The 15,525-nt window shown below is 52.2% G+C and overlaps 5 protein-coding genes across 6 annotated transcripts; 3 read left to right on the forward strand and 2 right to left on the reverse strand.

Moving 5' to 3' along the window:
- Nucleotides 1-869: 869 nt before the first annotated feature.
- On the forward strand, nucleotides 870-2,878 carry PV06_08464 (uncharacterized protein; the record flags this gene model as incomplete). The annotated part of the gene is made up of 1 exon (XM_016409801.1): nucleotides 870-2,878. One exon carries the CDS (start codon nucleotides 870-872, stop codon nucleotides 2,511-2,513), a length of 1,644 nt encoding a protein of 547 aa, XP_016260109.1. The 3' UTR covers nucleotides 2,514-2,878.
- Nucleotides 2,806-6,454, reverse strand: PV06_08465 (uncharacterized protein). Its single transcript, XM_016409802.1, has 3 exons — nucleotides 6,250-6,454; nucleotides 3,693-6,189; nucleotides 2,806-3,642 (listed from the first exon to the last, which is right to left on the reverse strand). Exons 1-3 carry the CDS (start codon nucleotides 6,337-6,339, stop codon nucleotides 2,993-2,995), a joined length of 3,237 nt encoding a protein of 1,078 aa, XP_016260110.1. The 5' UTR covers nucleotides 6,340-6,454; the 3' UTR covers nucleotides 2,806-2,992.
- A 212-nt stretch (nucleotides 6,455-6,666) lies between these two features.
- Nucleotides 6,667-8,716, forward strand: PV06_08466 (uncharacterized protein). The gene is made up of 2 exons (XM_016409803.1): nucleotides 6,667-6,840; nucleotides 6,905-8,716. Exon 2 carries the CDS (start codon nucleotides 7,855-7,857, stop codon nucleotides 8,416-8,418), a length of 564 nt encoding a protein of 187 aa, XP_016260111.1. The 5' UTR covers nucleotides 6,667-6,840; nucleotides 6,905-7,854; the 3' UTR covers nucleotides 8,419-8,716.
- Nucleotides 8,717-9,455: 739 nt separating this feature from the next.
- On the forward strand, nucleotides 9,456-12,065 carry PV06_08467 (the record flags this gene model as incomplete). Of its 2 annotated transcripts, XM_016409805.1 has the most annotated exons (5): nucleotides 9,456-9,841; nucleotides 9,913-11,182; nucleotides 11,248-11,539; nucleotides 11,606-11,684; nucleotides 11,753-12,065. In XM_016409805.1, 5 exons carry the CDS (start codon nucleotides 9,461-9,463, stop codon nucleotides 11,828-11,830), a joined length of 2,100 nt encoding a protein of 699 aa, XP_016260113.1. In that variant the 3' UTR covers nucleotides 11,831-12,065. The 2 variants fall into 2 exon arrangements, with proteins under 2 accessions (XP_016260113.1, XP_016260112.1); XM_016409804.1 differs by having other exon boundaries at nucleotides 9,461-9,841; nucleotides 11,606-12,065.
- Nucleotides 12,066-13,578: 1,513 nt separating this feature from the next.
- Nucleotides 13,579-15,375, reverse strand: PV06_08468 (uncharacterized protein). Its single transcript, XM_016409806.1, has 4 exons — nucleotides 15,204-15,375; nucleotides 14,975-15,139; nucleotides 14,750-14,891; nucleotides 13,579-14,655 (listed from the first exon to the last, which is right to left on the reverse strand). Exons 2-4 carry the CDS (start codon nucleotides 15,133-15,135, stop codon nucleotides 13,696-13,698), a joined length of 1,263 nt encoding a protein of 420 aa, XP_016260114.1. The 5' UTR covers nucleotides 15,136-15,139; nucleotides 15,204-15,375; the 3' UTR covers nucleotides 13,579-13,695.
- Nucleotides 15,376-15,525: the final 150 nt, after the last annotated feature.

Here is a 15,525-nt window from a genome sequence, read left to right on the forward strand (position 1 = left end):
CGATGTTGCCTTTGAAGTATCGGCAGAACCTCCTCATGAACCAAGATCACTCCTGATCGTTATCTCAATGGTGCTTCAAATGGAGTCGACATGGCGGTAGAGATATATGGTGATTCCCTGGACTCGTCATAGCTTCTACGGAGATTCTCATGCTGCCTTTACTTATTGAACAAGTGTATTCATATGCTTCTAGAACACTGCGGGCTGACTAGAGGTACTGACGGGGTACGCCAACAACCACTTTGTACTTTAGCTGCACGTGGCGTACTGGGATGTATTGTATGTATGTTGCATCGAAGGTGCTATTTGTGGAAAACGCCACAGCATCATCCCATGGTTGTTATTGTTAGCCTTTGTTACACGCCCGTCTTCCTATCGTCAGATGACTTGATTCAGTACAGTTGCAACCTCAGCTCCATGAATCATGTCAAGGTTGATCTGAGCTTTGCCCAACATGCGGGGGCTTTTCGAACAAGGAGCACCTATCATGGTATTGTAAAAAGCTGAAGCCTAATGGGCCGATCACAGAGTGAGCCTTATCGACAAGGGGATCGACCAGGCCAAGCCTCCCAAGGCTGAATCGTACTCGTATGAAGCCTCCGAGTAATAAATACCTGTTGCCAACTTACCTTATTTCCTGGGGTTTGAGGACAAATACGACTACGAAGGAACTCCTTTAATTCATACTGCAAACTCCTATTCATCATATTGTAGGTCTTGAGAATATTGGTGAAGAAGACTACAATGTCAACGCCATACCAATACCCATAAAACATTACACGACGTAACCTACCGCCTTTTCACATCACTCCCCATCCATGGTGAGAGAGACGACCTTCCACACCAACTCACATTGAAATCTTCAAGTCATGGGTTTGACCAAAGTCACCAACTCCCCCGGTCTGTCCATCCACCTCGACAACCCTCGGCCGGTCTACTGTCCCGGCGACGTCATCAGCGGTCAGGTGTCGCTGCACACCGCCGCGGAGTGTGCCATCGGCACCGTGGCCTTGTCGTTCTGGGGAAGGGCAAAGACCAAGATCATCCAACAAAACGGCCAGTCGGCGAGCGTCTACCGCGGACGCACGAGGTACTTTAGCGTCGACCACACCCTCTACACGGGGCAATACACGCACAAGCCGGGCTCGTTCGGTTGGCCCTTTGAACTGACGGTGCCCGGCCAGGCGGACCCCCGGTGTATCTTGTCCGGCCATAAATGGAAACCCAAGGACCACTTCCGCACAAACGTCGTCGACACTCCGGGAGACCTCGACCTCACACTCCCTCCGACCACGTTCAATTCCCGGCACCAGGCCCGGAAGGTCGACTGCTTCGTCGAGTACGTCCTCGAGGCGTCGCTGACCGAGCCGCAAGACGCCCACCGGTTCCGCGGCCCCAAGACCAAAACGTCGACGCTGCCCGTCACCTTCCAACCTTTACCCAGCCCGGAACCCATCCGAAGCTTCGACTTGGCCCCCGACGGACCACCTCGCCTCGTCACCATCTCGACCCTCAAACTGCTCCCCGAGCACGCCGGGACCAACCTCGGCCTCCGGGACCGCGCGCGCTCCCTGTTCCAACGGGACTCGATCCCCCGGTTTTCGTTCCGCCTGAGCGTCCGAGCCCCGACCACGATCCAGTCCTCCCACCCGGCCCCCCTTCCGTTCATCCTCGGGGTGGAACCGGACCTCGACGATCCCAACACCACGACCGTCGTCGGCGCCTCTTCCTCTCCGGTCGTCACGCTCCGCTCCTTCAAGGTCGACCTCAAGACTCACGTCCGGTGTCGAGCCGTGGCCACCTACGCGGATGACAAGACCTACGAGGTTTCCCTGTTGAATCTGAAAAATTTGGACCAAAGACTGCTCCCGCCGGACTCGACGGCTACAAAGACCTTTTCCAATTCCATCTCTTCCTCGTCGACGTCGCCCAACACGATAGATCTGGGCTCCCTCTACGACCTGAGAGTCGGCGGCGCCACACTCGGGTCCCGCCTCGAATCCCCCCTGTGTCCCAACTTCACCTCGTACAACGTTTCGCGAGAATACTTTTTGGTTTGGGAGATCGAGGTCGAGTGTGCGGAAAAGACGCAAAAGTTCTCTTCCACGAAACACGGCACGCCATGCGAGGTTCTTTTGCCTCCCGCCACGGCCAGAATGGATGGTTATGACGACGACAACACCACCAGCAACAACATCAACCTGGGAGTCGCGCTCGAGAGTTGTCGAATTTCGACAGGAGAAAACCACGCAAACACCTCTCGAGGACAAGTCGACGGTAGAAAAAGGTCAAGCGAGAAAGAAAAACCCGGCTTTTTCACGTCTGGCGGCGACAAGACGAGACACGACCACAAAACAAAGGCCCAAGAAGCGGCGGAAGAACATGATGGATACGACCATCGGGATCAACAACACCAAGGGCCAGACTCCAATACCTCGGTAGACCGTAACAACACAAGGGGTGCTCCCGAGGTTTACAATCGCGGTCAGCCACCGCCTCAATACGTCCCCTGAATTCCAAAATCAGCACCGTTCAGAACGAGGACGATTTCAGGAAGTTGCAAGACAAGCTGTCAAAAGGTCTGAAACTCCACGACGTTGGTCTCCGGGTCTGTCCTCCTGCTAACTCTCACCATCAAACCCATCGTCCCTGGCATCCGGAAGAGATGGCAAAGTTTGGCTTGACCAGCTGGGCGAATCGACCATCTACAAGGACCTGCACCTGTCTTGACCATGCCATGTCCCTTTTTTCACAAGAAAAGAGAAGGAGAATTCATCTCCGGAATTACGTTACAGTGCTATTTTGCGCCATCTGGCTGCGCTGTTCTTCTTCACTCTGTATAACAGGATTTCTGTTCCGTAGGTAATGCAATATCGACATTTTGCTCCGCAATGGCAACTCATCCGAGTCCATTTGTACACTGTCTTTTTTTCCCTGTCCATGTCAAGCGCCCAGTCAAGGTTACATGGGATACCGACGTCGATATGCAATCTCACGCTTTGCCCTTGCCTTTCCTACCACCTCTGCCGCCAGCAGCAGCGGGCTTTTTCTTCTTAGGTGGTTCTTCTTCAACCCCTGTGTCAGCCTCATCATCGTCATCCTTCTTTCGTTTATTCTTGCCTTTGGCCGCAGCAGCCGCGGGCTTCTTCTTGGGTACCTTGACATATTTGTCCTTTTTCAGATCCAACTCATCTTCTTCGTCGTCTGGACCGTCCACATCCGGGCCAAGAGCCTCATCAATTTCCGAATCATCGACGGCCTCTTCGAGATCTGGTTTGTCCTTCTTGCTTGCTCCACCCTTGGCCATGCCCATGACATTGCTAGCTTTGACAAATGGCATTGGATGGCTCTGCAGGTTGTACAATCTGGTGAAGGTGGCTTTGGTTTGTGTGTCGAGCTTGACTCCTTCCATATCCATTGGTCCTACTCCCAGTTCGAGCAAAGCATCGAAATCCTCTTTGGTCAGATAATACGAATCCATGAAGTCAATGACTTCTGGAACATTGTCTTTGCCTTGCTGCAGTTTCCCGACGGTGTAACTCCACAGAGCCGGAAGGTATTGCTGACGAACTTCGTGGCGATCAGCTGAGGATCGAAGTCGCATGTGGCCTTGAATTTCCTTGACGAGGCGAGATAGTTTGCCTGGAATGTGAATGTTAGTACGCGCCAACAGACCCCGGAAGACAACTGACCTTGTTTACTGTTTTGTCCAAGCCATCCTGCGAAGCCAACTTGTTGGTGAAAGTTGCCATACATGTAACTTGCAGGTCGGACAAAACTGAAGATGGCGTGAGTAGGCATCAAACTCCACTGTTGTTGAGTACCATGAATCATCCTATCGACGAGATCTCCGTCACTGATACTAGACGCCGCGTTGTCAACGAGCTCCAAGAGCTTCAAATCTCTCTCCTTCCCAGAGTAGCCACTTGCTAGCATCGGCTGGGTCTTCAGATAGTTCTCTTGAAGCATGAGATAACTGAATTCGTGGTCGTTGAAATACAGCTCGGTCTTGTCATTCAAGGTCGCGGTTGAACTCGCAGCAAACATTTGCGAACGAAGAATTTTGTTGACAATGTCCCAAGGTTTCAGTATCATATGCTTTTCCCAAGCCTTGGACATAGCCTTTGTGTCTGAAAAATCGAGATCCTTGTTGTCGAGTTTGATGGTTGAGATCATGTTGATGATTTGTCGAATATCACCGCCACATCCTTCGATGAGAGCATTCATAACTTGTGGCGGCAACTTCATGCCTTCTCGATACAGGATAGTTGCAATTCTTCCCCGTATCATGTCGGTAGTCGGTCGTCTGAAAGCATACTCTGCCGTGACCTGATAGAAGGGCTTCATTTTGGGCTGGTTCCGCTCATTGCAAATGAGAATCATGGGGATGGACGTCTTCTTAGCAATGGCGGCAAGGGCACCGACGCCACCGCGATCGCCTGCAGACATACCATCCACTTCATCCATGATCAAGACGAGTTTCCTCTTTGTAGGGTCGACTTTTTTGCCATCACCCGCAAAATATCCGAGCAGAGACGTGGTATCCAACACGCCTTTCAGAGCCGACTCTAATAGCTTCTTGTTTCGGGTATCACTCGCATTGCTTTCGACGACATCATAGCCTTCGAGTTTGGCAACAAGGTGGGCAGCAGTAGTCTTGCCAACGCCAGGTGGACCGTGGAGTAAGGCAGCGCGAAACACTCCTTTACCATCAGGTCCCGCCTTTCTGAAGCCGCTCTTCGCACTGCTGCGCCAGTTTCGCAGCCATCTCTGCAAGCCTTCCACTTGAGTTTTGTTACCACAGACGCCAGTGAGTGAATCAGGAGCATATTTATCGACCCAGAGTCGGTCGTCAGATCTGACCTTCGGTTTGCTTGAAGGGGCCGGGGCACCCGTTCGTGCAGCAGCAGCCTTCGCAAGCTTCTCCGCGTCTTGTTGCTTCTGCTTCTCTCGTGCCTCCATTTCTTCTGCTTCTTTGCGGATCTTGGCTTCTTCTTTGGCTTGTTTTTCGGCGTATGCCTCAGCAGCTTTGCCGTCGCCGCCATTTGCAGGGAGCTGCTTGATCAAAGCGAACAGGCCTTGCTCATCAATGGTCTTTATTCCCAAGTTTCGGATGGTCTCGAGCTTCTTCGGTCCAGCGTCACTACCAATAACCACGTAGCTCGTCTTCTTTGACGGAGCTCCAGTGACTTTCCCGCCATATTGCTTCACGAGACTTTGACCCTCTTCTCGACCGAGAGAGCGCAAGACACCGGTGAACACAAAAGTCAGTCCAGCCAGGCAATTTGGTTCTCCCACTGGGATCTCTGCACTTCCTGCTTCTGGTGGTGCAGCGCCGGCGTTGCCTCCTCCAGGCTGATAAGTCCACTTCTTATTCTCGTCTCGTGGTGGAGGGGTCGGAGGTCGTACTGTAGGGATATTGTCAAGAATTGATTTGATCTCCTTGCTCTCTTCCCGCTCTTCTGTCTTGGCCGCAGCTCGGGGTTTTCTTGCCGCAGTCGTGGTTGTTTTCTTTGTCTTCTTCTTGGGCGTTGCGTCGTCGTCGTCCAAGAAATCGTCTTCCTCGTCGTCTTCTACTGACGCTCTGGACTTCCGTTTTCGGGAAGGGGCGGCGGCAGAGGTTCTCTTCGTTCGTCGATCATTAGGTTCATCGTATGCGGAAATCTGGGCTGTTTCGATGTCGTCATCGTCATTGTCAGTCGATAACTTCTTGCTATGTCCATTGACAGGTTTTGACTGTTTCTTCGGAGGTTTAATTTCGTCCTCATCAGAGCCTTCCTCGTAATCATCGTCGACCTTTCTACTCTTGAGATCGTTGAAGATGTCGTCTCCACCATCTTGATCATTCTGCAGCTTGACTACAGCATCATCGTCGTCTGGTTCTGCGTAGCTCTTCGCTGCAGTTTTCCTGGTAGACCTTCTACCTGTCGAAGGAGTTCCGCCGTTGACTTGCTTAGTGGGGGTCTTGCTCGCGCCGTTTACAGTGGCTTTGACGGGGGTCGATTTTGTGCTTTTCGTTTTCGACGATGCGAAGTAGGCAGAACTTGTAGTCTCTTCCTCAACTGGCTCTTTTACAACTTTTTTGGCTTTCGGGGTAGCGGGCTTCTTGGGTTTGACGTCGACAGGTTCCTCATCTTCATCATCGGAGACAACTTTCCGGCCACGACCACGCTGAGTGCCTTTGCTAGCCTACACGCTCTGTCAGCATTGATCTGCACAATGATTGATAGCTGGTTCATCACGCCGTACCTTGTCCTTCTTTGCAGCGGGAGCAGTGGTGGCAGGAGGTTTTGCTTCACCTCCGCGGCCGCCGAAGAAGCTCCTGATATCTGAAGGCATTTTGGTGTGCGGAACTGACGGGAGGAAGAATTAGATAGTAGAGCCCCTGGACACCAGGGTCTTTCTCTGACCACTTTGTCAAACACCGTGGATGGCGGAAAGTCCGATGTCGATGTGTTCACTACCTGCGCAGGGGATTCGCCTGCACTTTGGCTGCTTAATTAAGTGCATGACGCGACTGACTTACGGTACGCTGAACGCGACAGGCTAAACCCTCTTAGGGCGGGGCAAATGCCGCTTTCGCCTTAACGATACGAAGCAGTCTTTGTACTCCGCAGTACTTCGTATTCTGTCTCCAGGTACTCCGTACCATTCCTCTCTCCGCCACTTCAATGCCTCTTTCCATTGATCTGATGATTTGTACGCTGATATTTCCAGATCAGCTTATGGAAGTTCCATTGATGTCGATGTGGCTTGAGTAGATTGAACACCATTGTTCCTTATTTCGAGGCTCGATCTCTATCTCAGAAGGTTGGCACACTTTTCTGAGTACTCCGTAATGTGAGAGATATATGCAGCGCCATGGTCGATATCGCGTTGCACAAGTACTTACCCTAGCATTTAGGCACTCTATGCGAGATCCAATGCAACAAGGAATCAACTTTCGGCTGGTACACGTACACGTATGATGATCGGAACTACCGATGATCTTCCAGAGCCGGTAGGCGGAGAAATGCTTCAGGCGTCCCGTTCCACGCAACAACCTGGTAGAGTACGACGTATGCTCGGAAAAGAGGCGAATTCGGGGCTAGCGGCCAAAAGAACTTCTGGACAATACACCCTCTAATCCACTCTCCAGGTGCTCACACCAGCTGTAGGGTTGGATTGGTTTCTGGGGTGGAATAACGTAACACTAGACCCTATTCCATCCATCTATATAAGACGCCACTCGACGCATTCGACTTCCCAAAGTCAGTGTCACTTCTCACACACTCTCTTTCTACTTCTTTCACCATGTCGTCTTACCAGTATGTGCAAAAAGCGCTGCAAGTCTTGGGAGCTTTGACTGCCGTGTCAGCCGTTTCGAGGATTCTATCCCTTACTCGACTGTACTTCTCACCCGGCGGATCCTCTCTGAAGCGCTGGAAGCATGGAAAAGAGCCATACGCCTTGGTCACGGGGGGCACTGATGGGGTGAGTCTTTGTTGCCGACAAAGACCATAGAGACGAGATCTTGTGGCACACTTGCCTATTCCTCGCAATCTCGACCGCCTCGACGACGCTGTGATACTCCGTTGAGCTGGTGTTTTCATGACGAAGTATTGCATGCTAACATCCCCTTCTACATAGATCGGGCTGGGGTTCGTCGAAGCAATCGCCGCCCAAGGGTTCAATGTGATCATTCTATCCAGAACCAAAGGCAAGCTAGAGAGTCGTCGATCGGCTCTACAAAAGCAATTTCCAAACCTCAAGTTCGAGATCCTCGTCTTTGATGCCTTGAAGGATCCATACGAAGGTATTGAGAAGCTGGTCGCCAGCGTATCCCATCTGAACATCACTGTTTTGGTCAACAACATGGGCGGCATCCCCTTCATCCCGGGATATCGATTGCTCACCGAGACGAGCGGCCCACAGATCGATACCGCCATCGACCTGAACGCCCGCTTCCTGTCGCACTTCACACGCTTCATGATTCCGGTCATGACGAAGAGCTATCCTGCACTCATCGCAAACGTCGGTTCGGCCGCTCAAGTTGGTATCCCCTGGGCCGCGGTGTACTCGGGCACGAAAGGGTTCGTGCTCAGCTTCTCAGAGGGTCTCTCCCGCGAGTTCAAGTGCAACGACATCCCCATCGATGTGCTGAACATCACGCTCGCCGACGTGAGCAGCCAACAGACTCCCACGCCAGTGCATATTCTCAACCCTTCCGCGAAGCATTTCAGCAGGACGGCTGTCGGCCGACTCGGCGCCGCCGTTGCTTCTGGACGCAACACGGTCACCCCGTATATCCCACATGCCCTTCTCCTCTGGGCTCTTGGCCCGATGCCGGAATTTATGAAAGTCATAATTACGAACAATATGATTCGTGGTGCACAAGAAATCCTTGACAAGGCTCACGGGGGGCTAAAGAGAGACTAACTCAGGCAATTACGTTGCACTCAACACGCTGAGCTGTATCAAGCTGGTAGGGTTGGTCCAGAGACATGTCTATATACAACAAGGTCTTGCTTCTAGTGTGGCTGATCAGAAGCAACACCACGTCCACGATGAGGCAAATCTAGATTTTGGCGTCAAATGAGCACTGAATTCAGCAAGTCGCAATATCTGGAATGAACAAAAAAAAATGATATGTCGTGTAACGACTGATGTTCATAGTCATCACATATCAATCGTGGTAGTGCATACAACCAAATCCTACTGAGCATCACTCCGTCAACAGCGTTCACGTACATCTGTTCACTTATGGCTGAAATCTGACTCTCGGGTCCTTTGTTGAGGGGTGATTCTCGCGATGACATACACTGTCTTGCCACCCTGGGTGCGATCCCTTCTTCCATTCTCGAATCCCATCCACCGTGGAGTAGGTACAAGATATCACCATCGCCGTTGCAGATATGGCCGTGTTTCCCGCGAGCGCAGTGATATACCTCGGCGCTTACGATAATGCCAATTCGTGAGGCAAGCTCGGCACGGGTGTACCATGTCGATAGGTAGTAGACAACCCAGGACGTCTTGAGCGTGACGATACCCAAACCAGGAGAGTAAGGATGTCTTACGACATCAAGACTCCAGCCTCGAATATACCGACAAAGATTCGACAGGCCTATAGGCTGCCAAAGCTCTTCTACCGGCGTCGTGGCCGCAGATGCCAAGGGAAAGACTTTCCAATTAATATGAACCAAGAACAGGTACGTGTACATCGACACAGGTACGTTGACATCACTTTACTTGGATAATCTGCTTCCATTATGAGTAACTTATGGCGATACGGTACTCACAAGTTCGTAAAATGTCGGTCCCCTCGCTGGCCCGAGTCCGCACGGCCTCACAGGGACGTTAAAAGCGAACGGCCAATTCGGAAATTGCCGAATTCCCAAGCCCTACAGGTCCAGCAGATATGCCGCAAAACGCCGTGAGACTTCCAGGAGGGAAAATTCCTAAGCTTACCTTCAGAAGAACAATGGAGAAACCACATGGCCATACACGGCGCATCTTTAGACCTGACCTCAAGCGGCGTCGTCCGCCTTTGGCCTGCATCCAGTGCTACAGCAGGAAGATCAAGTGTAGTCGGGAGTCGCCAGCTTGCGGTAGGTGTATCAGGGCTGGCAAGGGCCACGAATGTGCCTACCGCAACGAACCTTCGGATGACCATCCTCCTGCGCAGAGCAGGCCCAGTCCGCGACCTTTGGTAACAGGACCAACCCACGATGGGGCCACGTCACCCAAGCACACCCGCTACCTTGCTCCGAGGTCAGTGGAGGGAAGAATGGCGCATCTGAAAGGGCCCGAGACGTCCACCAAGTTTTATGGGTTCAGCTACCCTCTAAACTTGTACCAGCAGGTACATAATTCCACGTCCCGTGATCGGTGCAACACCAGCGAGGGAAAGGCTGGGACTAACAAGAATCACAGTTTCCTGAGCTCCGATGCTACATCGCAAAGGTCAAGAACCAGCATCCGGCCATCAACCAGCTCCGGGACGAGATCTATGGGACGACAACCAGTCTGGGACCACGGCAACAGCAATGCCCGAGCCAACTAAGGATTGCAGAGAACTTCGAGACTCTTGTTCCCACTCGTACTGTCGCAGACATGCTAGTTCAAACCTACATGGATCGGTTCGAGGTCATCCACCGTGTTGTCCACACCCCGACCTTCATGGGCGACTATTGTGGCTACTGGAACAAGACCCGCCTCGTGTCGGCCACTTTCCTTGCGCAGCTCCTTCTCATGATGGCCTCAGCATCGAGTCTGCATCCCGAGACAGCGTTCAACGGTGGAACCGACATGAACCCAAGCCGCAGGTGTATCCTGCGCTGGATCGAGGCGGTCGAGTCATGGTTGATCCCGCTGGCGTTCGAACCGGCACCGGATTCAACGTCCACATTGACCACGCACTGTCTCCTCATCCTGGCCAAACGCGCCAATTCTGTCCACGAGAGCACTTTGTGGTCGTCTACGGGATCACTGGTCCGGAGGGCTATGGCGGCGGGATATCATCGCGAAGTCGATTCCGCCACGCACGTCTCGCCATTTAATCGGGAAATGCGACGGCGCTTGTGGGCGACGGTCACCGAGCTCGACCTGCAGGCGTCCATTGATCGAGGTATGACCCCCAGTATCAGACCAGGCGACTTCAACACGAACGTGCCCCTCAACGTCGAGGATGAGGCGATCCAAGATTCGACCGAGGAAATGTTCGCTCCTCTGCCGCTGGATACGTGGACAACCACCTCGTGTCAGGTCCTTCTGTATCAGTCCTTCATGGCTCGGTTGGAGGTTTGTTGCCTCGTAAACGGGTCGCAGGATCGGGACATGTTCGACGAGGCCTTGCAGTTGAGCGACAAGTTGGCCCGAGCCCTTCAGGAGATTCCGGCCTGGAGAGGCACTGGCCACAGTTTGCAAGACCTGCAGACTATCACATACGTACGGGGCGTGGTGAGTATCGTCCTGAATCTGTTCCTGGTCGTGCTACACGTCCCGATGGCGATTAAGACTCCTCCGACATGGAAGGTCCACGTCTCTCGTCGCGCCCGCCTCGATGCCGCCCTCGGGATTCTCATTCACCATCGGCGGCTGGTCGACGACGGCATCGTCCCGGACTGTGCGTGTCGGCCCGGACTGGTCCTGGGCGCTCTCAACCTCTGCCACGAGCTGTATCTAAGTTGGAACACCTCTTCAGGTCAGTAATGTAACCGAGAGAGAGGGACCGTGCAAGCGCGAATCTGACTGACCACGTCGACACAGGAGGCTCGCACACGCCGGCTTTGACGTCGCCAGAGATTGCCCTGGCTCATCTGATGGTGGTCGAACGAGCGTTGCAACTCCTGCACGGACCCGTGGCGACGACGCTGGAAGGCCTGAACGAATACTACGTTCTGGCCATGGTCATTGGACTCATCAAGTCCAAGATCTGCCCACAACTGACAGCCTCGGCCGAACAGGACGCAGCTCAACAGGTCATCCACCTCTGTGAGAAGGTCAAGTCTGCCCTACCCACCCTCTGCGTTGACGACGCCGAAGACACGTCCGCCTTCAGGTGAGTTGCCCGCCGCCCTCAAATCCCACCCGCAGATTTATGTTCTGACGCCATTGAACTCTGCAGACGTACCCAACCCGGGCAGTGTAACCAGGGGATCGCCTCTCCGGGTCTTTCTGACCGCGTCGACTGCTTTCTTCCCATGGTCGGTGTAACCCCGGAGATGGGGTTCCTTAATCGTGTGAATCGCCTTTTGCTAATGTTCCCTGATAGTTCCCGGACGATTTGGGCTTTCTGCACAGTGATTTCCTCCTCGAAGACGCTCACACGGGGTTTAACATGGTACTGTGAGAGCTAAAATAAGCTGAGAGGAACTTTCGTCCCCCAAGGCAGCGTTTTGAGCCCTAATACTCGTACTGCAAGCTAAACCAGCTATTTTTCTTCTACTCGTAACAATCGATACTCATTTAGCTTGACATTAGGTAGTTAGCTTAGTTACTAAATTATGAAGATAGTCTCTAGCATTCAAGTAAGCTCAATGAAGAATAATGAGTAATAAAGTAGAAAGAGTAAATAGTCATAAAAGTAGAAAGATTAAATATAAGAGTAATACTCCGCAATACGGAGTAGTAATAGTGAAACACTATTCAGACCATATTACTTAGAGTCATACAAACTGTCTTTTGACCGCCAATGGATAAGCTGGAATAGGGTCAACCAATCAGCAGTTACGCTCTAGCACTTGAAATCGTGGCCTTATTCAATTTATAGTCCGTTTGTCGCTCGCTCCGCATGATGAAACATGCCGGTCTCTGAAACAACTTCTACTACTAAATACATGATATCATTTTCTTTTTCCCATCGACATGGGCCAGAGGTATGTACAACAAGCTATGCCGCTTTAATTGTCCTAGGAACTAACTTCTACACCACCTTTTCTCTACTGAACCTCCCTCTGCTGCAAACTCTGCCCTCCTACAGCTTTACTCTTTTTCATTCCCAAACCCAATCTCACGTCCAAAAACAGTATTGTTCTGATGATCTTTGAAGAAGATGCTACGCAGAGGTCCTCTGAAGCTCAAAGCGACTTTTTACAAACACCCCTTGGAAAAGTCTCCACCACAATGTCACAGGTAGGGCCGTAGAAATCGTCACCGTCGATTCGTACCGACGATCATTTAGCTCGATTTACATCTTCTCGGCCTGCTCTTCAGTCGACTGAAGAGTACGCAAGCCTTGCTGCCCTCAAGGATGTCAAACTTGACATCAAAGCCTTGCGAGTGGACCTACAGGAAGAGTTTAGCCACAATATGAAGAGGAACGACCGCGAAATCAACCGGACGAATTGAAATTCTCGAACAAGAAGCTTGAAGAAACCACGAAAGGAACTTCATACCAGCAACGCAGAAGTTAAACTTGAGCTACTGAAGGTAATCATTGAGTCTAAAGCAGTCTCGAAGAAAGATATCTCTTTACAGGTGGGCAAGTTTCAAGTCAGCTTCTTTCGCAGAATCTTCGATCTCGTAAGTACTCAAAAGTCAACACATTTACTGAGGGATCTTCTAACGTTGACTAGGGTTTGACACTGGTTGAAGCTGCCGCCGCAACGACGCTAGGGCCTCTTTGGTATGCGTATAAGATCCGCACAACCTGTACGCAGCTGCGAAACTGTAAGCTGCGAGCAGAACTCTGAGCATGAGAAGCAGATTATTATGATTGACGAATATGATTAAAGTCGGAGGTATTTGGGCTATGTCGCAAATACTCGGTGCGAAGCGTTACCAACAAGTAGAAAGAGGAGGATAAGTTTTCTTCCTTAGAAGTTTTTCCCCCTTTGTATACTAATATTTAGAATCTTGGGTGCTAGATTGGTTGATGAGTACGCGAGGGGTGTGAGTGCCTCTGAGTGCCTCTGCTTTTCCTGTAGAGCTAGCAGCAAGGCATAGATGGACAGATATACAATCAACCAAGTTTTGCGAAAATGATGGCGCTGCTGCGAGCGCAGCGAGAGCGATGAGTGTACTATGAAGACCTAGTTACAGGACTCTGACATCTTCTGAACGTCGCGGAGGCCTAGACCCCCATCAACGCTTAAAACCGCCACGATGACCCAACTGCCCAAAAGTTCTTGCATTATATGCCACTACACATCCCACCACGTTATCCCACTCCTTTCAATACCACTCGAGATCCCTAACAGCGATCTTGCTTCGTGATTAGACTTTCTGCCACAGGCCGGCCTGGATGTCAAGGCGAGCCCAGGCAACCAGTAAAGACCCAAACAACATGGCGACGCCACTAAAGATGGCGCACTCGGAGTACCCTCCGTAAGACTGGACCATGGCTCCACAGATGGGAGTTCCCGTCAAGCCTGCAACGGCCAGGACGGCCATGGCCATGCCGAGATAGGTGCCGAACTGGTTCATGTGCGGGGTGATGCGCGCAAAGCAAGGCGACATGAGCGACACGATGCCACCGGAGAAGAAGCCGTACAGGGCGGCGAAGATGATTATGGCAGCGTTGGACCGAATGGCAAGCCAGCACAGGAGCAGGACGCCTGTGCACGTGCCCTCGACCAGCATCGTGTTAAAGGGCCCGACCTTGTCGGCGGCGAGGCCGGGCACAACGCGACCAAAGGCCGAGGCGGCGTTCAGGATCGCGGGCATGTAGTCGGCGAGGTCGTGGCCCATGCCCTGCTGCAGGGCGTACTGGGGCAGGTAGAAGAACGGCGTGAAGAGCCCCCAGGTCATGAAGAAGATGCCCGCGGTGGTCAGGATGTACGCGCGCTGTGTGAAGGCGGACGGCAGCAAGACGGCACCGCGTCGAGGAGGTAGACGCTCTTTGAGGGTGAGTACGGCGACTGTCATCGTGACTAGGATGATGAAGCCGACGATCCTGACCGACCACCCGAACCCGAGCGACCTGTACTTCAACATCCGGGTTAGGGCGATAGGGAAGATGACGCCGCCCGTCGAAGAGCCCGTCACCGTCAGACCCAATGCCACCCCACGGCGCCTGCGGAAGTAGTGGCTCACGCAGGTCATGGCGGGCGCGAAGAGAATCCCGGATGCCAGGCCGCCGAGCAGGCCTTGAGCGAGTATGAACTGATAGTACTCGGTGCACAGGGAGGTCATCATCACCGACACAATGGCTGCGAGGGCTGGCACGTATATTACCTATCGATCCACGCCGAGGCAGGAATAATGTCAGCACTAACGCCGTCTGTCCCCTCCGTGTGTCTAGAAAGGGGGAAAGTCAGGAGCCACGAACCTTTACGCCATAACGATCGAACAAAGGTCCCCCTACGAGACCGCCAGCGTAGAGAAAAAATACCTGGATAGATCCGATCCACGAGATAGATGACGGCGATTCATGAGATAAGAAGTGCGACGAGTAGTATTCTTGGTAGACTCTGGTTTGGCGCACACCGTTAATAGTCAGCTTCACAAAGTCTTTTTATAGTGCCAAAGAAGTTATCGCTTCAAGGAGCCTCACCCGTATGCATTCATGTACCCAAACGTCGAGAAAGACACACAGTATGCCCCCAGTATCACCAGCCAGGCTCGGATGCCGCCCTCGGGGAAATCCCCGTATTCGACTTTTGGTTTCTCGTCTGCCGGTTCTGGCGAGGAATCGGAGGGTTGGACTAGAGACATTTCTCTAGAGGTGGTCAGGGTGTAGGAAGCGAGAAACGGTACAATAGTTCAATACCTATGAGACTCACCTTTGCTTGCTAAGAACAGTGTCGTCTTTCACTCGGGATTCATCGTATTATATAGGGGCTTAAGGTGCTTTCTGAAAATTGCCCCTTGTCTAGCATGGCATATTGGATTGAATATGCCGCCGAATAAGCCGTTCAGAGAAAGCCGACAGCCAGACAAGGTCGGGCCCGAGTTTGTCAAGCTTTGGGAGGAACATGGAGCACATATCATTAGAGCCGACGAAAACCACTTGAGAACAATACTATCATCAATGAGGTGTTAGTTCATGGAGAGAAAAGGACAGGGCATTGCTTTGTGTGTAGAATACCTGGTCTGAACCAATTA

Source organism: Exophiala oligosperma, assembly GCF_000835515.1.
Source record: "Exophiala oligosperma strain CBS 72588 unplaced genomic scaffold supercont1.8, whole genome shotgun sequence".
NCBI lineage: Eukaryota > Fungi > Ascomycota > Eurotiomycetes > Chaetothyriales > Herpotrichiellaceae > Exophiala > Exophiala oligosperma.